Source organism: Sinocyclocheilus grahami, unplaced genomic scaffold (genome assembly GCF_001515645.1).
Source record: "Sinocyclocheilus grahami isolate Dianchi unplaced genomic scaffold, SAMN03320097.WGS_v1.1 scaffold1683.1, whole genome shotgun sequence".
NCBI classification, from domain to species: Eukaryota; Metazoa; Chordata; class Actinopteri; order Cypriniformes; family Cyprinidae; genus Sinocyclocheilus; species Sinocyclocheilus grahami.
The window spans coordinates 165,275-172,547 of record NW_015506862.1 but is presented as its reverse complement, the minus strand read 5'-3'; the positions used below and the strand labels follow the sequence as shown (position 1 = coordinate 172,547).

The 7,273-nt window shown below is 36.5% G+C and overlaps 1 protein-coding gene across 2 annotated transcripts in view; it reads left to right on the top strand.

Annotated features, from left to right (window-relative positions):
• Positions 1–7,273, top strand: part of rps6ka2 (ribosomal protein S6 kinase, polypeptide 2) — a 64,316-nt gene that overhangs the window by 27,009 nt on the left and 30,034 nt on the right. For both annotated transcript variants that reach the window (XM_016258429.1, XM_016258428.1), the window contains 4 exons: positions 2,393–2,430; positions 2,543–2,685; positions 4,590–4,660; positions 4,855–4,943. In XM_016258429.1, the coding sequence (XP_016113915.1) occupies positions 2,393–2,430; positions 2,543–2,685; positions 4,590–4,660; positions 4,855–4,943 (341 nt within the window). The remainder of the gene's footprint in view (positions 1–2,392; positions 2,431–2,542; positions 2,686–4,589; positions 4,661–4,854; positions 4,944–7,273) is intronic.

Below are 7,273 nucleotides of genomic sequence, written 5' to 3'. Positions count from 1 at the left end.
GGGGGGGGGGGGGGGGGGGGTTACATGAAAGTAAATTTTTCTAAAAATCCCCATAACAAACTCTCAAAGTTAGGATAGCCTCACACTTGTCTTACATCCCAAAAGATAAAATAAAAATAAAATAAAAAATAATGCATATATTTATTTAGTTAGTTAGTTAGTTATTTACAAGAAAGAAACTTTTATTTCGCAAGGACAGGCTAAATTGATCAAAAGTGACATTTATAATGTTACAAAAGATTCTGTTTCAAATAAATGCTGTTTCTGTTCATCAGAAAAAAGAAAAAAACATCGTGAAACAGTTTAGACTAAAATGTTAAGCAGCACAACTGTTTTCAACATTGATAATAACAAGAAATGTTTCATGAGCAGCAAATCAGCATATTAGTGTAATTTCTGAAGGATCATGTGACACTGAAGACTGGAGTAATGATGCTAAAAAATCAGCTTTGCCATCACAGGACTAAATAACATTTTAAAATGCATTGAATTGTATAAATGAATAAATAAATGCAGCCATGGTGAGCAGAATTTACTTCTTTTAATACCGCGAACCCAAAACTATTGAATGCTAGTGTATAGTGTATATTACTACTACATCTAGCACACCAGTGAGAAAAGAAAAAGAGAAAAACTAACACTTTATTGTGATAGTCCACTTTAGACATTCTACTAATAGTAAGTAACTTAGCAACTACATGTCAACTAGCAGTCATTAGAGTATTAGTAGACTGTCTGATAAATATCTTCTAACACTTTATTTTGATGGGTCCACAAAATACTGACTATAAGAAACATTGCAAGAATATGTCAACTTATTCTACTAACCCTAAACCTAACCTAACAGTCTACTCTGAGAGTTAGTAGACATGTAGTTGCAAATTAATGAGAATTAGTTGACATGTAGTTGCAAAGTTACTTATAGATAGTAGAATGTCTAAAGTGGACTATCCAAATAATGTGTAACCAAAAAAACCTATGGGTTATCAACAGAGAGAGAGTTCTTAAGAGACCTCTTATAGAGAAAAGGATAAACTTATCAGTAAGCTTTTCAATTGTTGAATTCATTGTAGTAAACAAGGCAACCACGTGAGTAGGCTCGGTTGAGCACAATCAGTGTCATTCTTAAGAACCATTCCTGACCTAGACCAGCAGAAAAATATCCCTATTGTTGAGCCGTGATGAATGACTACTAGCCCCTTAATATAATCCTTCCTGTGCTCCCACTTACAGTAATGCTCTTTCATGGCTTGTCTCTCTCATATCTACTCAAACAATGGGCCAAAACCAAGCTTACCTGCACTCTGAATTGGCTCATGTGGGAGATTCATTGCTGGAAATAATGAAAGGGACACTCCATACGCTAGAAGAGCTATTTCTTCTCGCTCTCGTCTGAGAAGGTGAAAATGGAGGTGGCCCGAGAGCAGGTCTCGCTGGAGCGCTCGATTTCTCTTAAGGGCACGCTGTTCTGAAACCTGTCATAGGTGATTAATGCCATATAGGCAGAGGCAATCCAAAGGACACTGCACCAGTACACTCATTAAGAAAATATATCCTCAATCTTTTTACCCCTACACGCTTACAAGAGCTTCAAAGGAAGTGTAGCGTTTACCTTGTTGAACTATGATATCCTTGATTTTGGTATTTAACTATATATTTATGTATATATTTTTTTATTTCATTCAATGCTATTATTATTTTATTTACACATACAGTGGTGGCCAAAATTATTAGAACACTAGTATTTTCACCAGCTAAAAAAATGGTTTAAGTCTGTTATTTCTATCTTTTGCTGTAGTGTGTCAGTAGAAAATATCAGTTTACATTTCCAAACATTCATTTTCCACCACTGTATTTATTACTACTGTTCATTTTATTTTAGGTGATTGTAAGTTTTCTTCTAAACTGGTCTGTTCTAGGTTGGTTGGAGAGAGATTGAAATTTCATAAATGCATTGTCTCTGTAAAAATAAATATATTCATTCATGAAAATAAAAATAATTATCAAAAAAAGAAAGTGTAACATTATCAATCCTATTTCAGAGTAACAGTAAAGTTATATTATATTTTTTATCAGTTTTAATGTCTTTTCATGCATGATCTTGTGAATTGAATATTTAATTAAAAATAAAAATGTAACTAAATGAATGCATGCAAGATAACATTATTCATATTAATTCTAAATCTTTATTACTGTGTTAACATGACAAGTTGTGATGTTGCTCTGCATACAAAACAGCTCAACTCTACTTTTTAAGATGTTATTAAAAAATAGTTTCATACTATTGCAGCAAATTAATAAATGTCCTCTCTATCTCATTTTAATTCTGTAGCTGCTCTCTATACCGAAATATAGAAATGAAATGTAATCCACTGTTGTTTCAACTTCCCAGCATTCTCCTTGATGAAGAAGGCCACATAAAGATCACAGGTAAGCAGGGTTTTAGTTTTATTTGCTCTCACCACATGACCCAACTCTTTATGTTTGTCATCGATCGAAGGCACCGCGTGTTGATGGTTTAATATCTTCTCTGCGCTCTCAGATTTTGGCCTGAGCAAAGAGGCAATCGACCATGACAAACGAGCGTACTCCTTCTGTGGGACCATCGAGTACATGGCCCCAGAGGTGGTCAATAGACGAGGTCACACTCAAAGTGCTGACTGGTGGTCCTTTGGCGTCTTAATGGTAAGTGTCCTTGCAGATTGTAAAGGATCATAGTGGGCTGTGTGAGCACTGCAGTGTTTTAGTGTTATGAGCGTGTGTAGCATTAGCCTGGGGCTGAAGGATAATGTGGCCACAGCTCTGTGGGGTTCCCACAGCCCATTTTGGTGCAAAATTACACATTACATTAGTTTGACTATGTTTTAATGTTATTTTAATGCATTAACTAGCCTTACTATGCTGCGTTCCATTCAACTCAACTCAGAATCTTACATGGTGAACTGCATTTTTTGGGTGATATAGCCCTATTATACAAAAAGGGTGATTTTTGCCCCCATGAAAAAGACTTGATCTGGACAGACATATAGATTTTTTTTATAGTAAAATGTCCTCTTTTATGTGAAAAGATAAAGGGAATTTTGATTTCTCAGTTCATGACCCCTTTAAATATATAAATATGAAAATTATACAAAAAATGCAGTCCTCCTTATAAAAAAGTTGTGGTTCTTTGAAGAACACAGAAATGCACGAAGAGCAAAGAAGCAACACACATTTCATAGAACAAGTGGCAGGTGTATTATTTAGCAGAACTTAATGCACTTACCTATTTTGTCATACAGTATCAGATTTTTTCACTGTCAAACATTACATTTTCAGATTCAATCCCAATTTTGAATACTGTTGTCAATCTAGAAACTCTGCAATGTGTAGCTAGTTAGAAGGAAAAATAATTGGTCCCCATTTTTAATTCAGATAATAAAATGATATTCAGATTTAAGTGATATTTTGAACACTAAACTGGGAAATGTCCCCAGTTTCCATATCTTAATTTTTTTTTTTCTTTTTTAACAATATACAAACAGGAATGAGAACATGACAACACATATCAATTCAACATCCCCACCTATCCTCCCTTCCTCACCCAATATATCTGACTTTGAGTGAAACACAGCATCAGCAAGAGTTGCTAACCTTTAACAAAACAAACAAAACACTGAAAATTATATTTATCGGACACTTCCTCACAAGATATACATCAGTGGATCTCTTCTTGCTGCTGCACTGGGCCATATATTCTTCTATTAATTCAAAAAAGATCTGCTTAGGCAAAAACACCTTTTATTATTTTCCTAAGCTGTTGCCGGTAATTGCTTCTAGATGAGGGTACGTCCTCTGAGAATTTCCATTTCCTCAGAAGCAACTGACTCACAGCCATCGTTGGAGCAAATCATTTTTGAAGAGGTGCACACTTATAGGTATCAAGAGCTCAGATGGATACGACACCTGATTTTAAGAGCTTGTGATTAAAGTTGAGATGAGACTTCTAATTAAAAATGTTTAAAGTGAAGTATAATTTATGCTGGACTAGCTGCACCCACCAAATCTACCAATGGGGGTTTACTGGACCATAATACGCAGCCAAACCTTGACCCATTGGGCAGACAAAACACAACTGGCTCAGCAACATGACCTTTTGTGGTACAGAAATTTACCAAATAACCTTTAAAAGTTTGACAGTGAATGCAGGACATACGGACTATTTTTAGGATTAAATTGATAGATCAGTATTGCATTCAAAGTTCTCTAAGCTCTACTTTAGTAGATTATTTTTAACTGTATTATCACCCAGCTCTCAGTGTAAATAAATTTGACCTGAGTTGTTGTTTGGTGGAATTGTTGTGGACTCTCTCTTTAAAACTACAGCCCATTTAACTGGTTCACTTATGAATATCCACAGCATAACCCAGCCTTAAAATGAATTCACTCACAGGAAAAAATGTTACATAAGAGTGAGCACGCTGAGATAGATTTGGTTTCACAGTATGCGCTGTTACTGTGTAGCGGTGCTGAATACACACTTCTCTTATTGTATCATCCGTAAATAAACTTGCTAGAGCAAAGCCTGATGCTTCTATTACTGTCCCCAGTTTGAAATGCTGACTGGATCCCTGCCATTTCAAGGCAAAGACCGCAAAGAGACCATGGCACTTATTCTCAAGTAAGAATTATTGTTGTATTTCTGCATTTTCTGACAGCCTAATGTTTTATTCTTGTTTTAAAGATTTGTAATTCTAAAGTTGTCCTCACAAATGGATCTGTCAAGATGATTTGTGATGTTTGTGGCTATGTATCACAGTCTCATTTATTTTCAGAAATAAATAACAGATTTAATGGTTTCTTTTTTTTTCTCAGGGCAAAACTCGGCATGCCGCAGTTCCTCAGCCCAGAAGTCCAGAGTTTACTGCGGGCTCTTTTCAAAAGAAACCCTTCCAATAGATTAGGTAGACTACCGTACATGCACCAAACACTGCCTCACAAAAATTCAATTCACCTGGCTTCAGTCTCTCCTCCATAAGACCATCCTAATCCAGCCAAGATCTTAAAGGGGTCATATGATGCTATTTTAAAGATCATTATTTGGTGTATTTGGTGTAACAGAATATGTTGACATGCTTTAATGTTCAAAAAACAATTTATTGTTCAAATACTGTACATTATTGTAGGTCCTCTATGCACCGCCTCCCTCAAACGCTTCGTTTTCAACAAAGCCCCCTCCTTTGACAAGCGCAGTCTGCTCTGATTGGCCAGCTGACCGAGTGCATTGTGATTGGCTGAACACCACAAGCACGCATCGGAAATGTAACTCCCCTTACCATAATCGCGAGCTTCAGCTTTCAAAGTAAATATCAAGACAGTTAAGAAATAGCCTTTGTGCACAGCCAGCCTTGTACTCTTCTAGGTTCAAAAAACTGTTGTCCATAAAATGCGTTGCACAAATTTGAACATCTGGGTTGTGCTGTTCTGTTGTAAATAAATCTTAACCAATGATTCCTAATTGCATCTACTTCCGGAAGGCCAAATAAAGTGCTTTTGCATTCGCACTGAAACACAGCGTCTCCCTGACATGCTGCATCAACACTACTGCTGTTCCTGAAACCACGCCTTCTTTCTTTGCATGAACGGCATTATGCTAATATCTCCACATAGTGATGTAGACATGTGGGGGCGTGTTAGAACGAGCCGTTTTAGGTAGGCGTGGTTGACTCTTAACTTTTATAAAGAATATCTCTTTGGATTTGAGACTTTAGTCTTTGCAACTTTACAGATCTTCTTTATGCACCAAGAGCTTGGAACACTCCAAAGAGAAAGGAAAACTTGAAATTGCATCATATGACCCCTTTTAAAGTGGTAACCTGCGATTGTTACATTAAAGAGATACTTCTACCAGATTTCAGACGAAAAATTTGCTTTGTTGGTGTAAATCAATGTACTATATTATATTATCATTGTAAGGTGACCATTTGTAGTGTAGTTGATTTAAATGGTATCAAATAGCGTGGGACTTGTCAAACTTAGTTTTTTGTTTATCTGTAAATGTAATTTGGGTTGTCACAATACTGAAGTGTCACTAGTTGTTAACTATCCCAAAGAAATTGTATGATTCTCTCCAGTTTTAATAACAGAAATTGGCATTGACTGTAGAAAGACTAGCACCATTAATTTATTTTGTTTTCTTTAATAAGCTCATACCTTTAGTGCACTCAGAACTACTGGCTTGGTGTTTTTCATTTATTGTCCAACTGAGAGGAATTATGATGACCGCTGACTTTGAAATGAACACCATATGTTGTATCTGTGACTGTAAGGATGGGAATCATAAAGAATTAAATGATTCTGGGTCTTATTTCAATTCCAGGTGTTTTGGTTCCTTGGCGACTCTTTTAAGAAAATGTAGTGTGTTTTTAGGAAGAAAACAAATAGACAAATTTAGAAACTATTTCTTATAGCATGTGAGATAAAATGTTAAAAAGACAAGCAACATAAAATGACACATGAGAAGAGCTAATTTCAATGGACTAGGAGCCATCAAAGAGCAGCAAATCACTGATTTAAGCTGTTTATTCCAGTAGGAGTGTAAACAATATGAAATGCTGAGCACAATAAATATCAGATGGTCACAGTGATATCTCTTTTAGTTGAACATAGTATAAAGCAATTGTATATTATCCTTACGACAGCAGCAGTGGGCATGAATCTCATTTTAGTCAGAGATGATTTCCTGTGTGAATGACTGCAGACAGACTTCCAGACGCTGCCACCAAATGTTTGTCAAAGCTGAGATTGAATTTAGCTGGGTGAATCATTTGATCCATAATTTATAAGGCAGAGATAAATGCCATTGAGACCTTGTGTTGACTGTGGCTTAATATTCTTCTGCCTCAGATTAGTTGTATACATGCAAGCCAGGTCCTGACTCGCTCGTGTATGACTACTAACATAGTTTGAATGGTAAAATGAAAATGGAATAGTTAATGAGGTGGAATAGTGTTGTGCGGTAGAGTGCAACAGTAAGTTTACTGAAAGAAAACGTCTCGGGTTACTTATGTAACCATGGTTCCCTGAGGGGAACGAGACACTGCGTCCTCTAGGGGTCGCTATGGGAAAAGCCTCGTCGTGACCCGTGTCTGAAGCCTACATTGAAAAAACACCAACTTGTTTGGCCGGCGACAGCCATGACGTCACTACCGTCACGACTAGTACAAAATAGGCGCCGGTAGCGCACATCATCACTTCTTCGTCTGAAGCTTGTGTCCGCAGCATGGCACAAAAA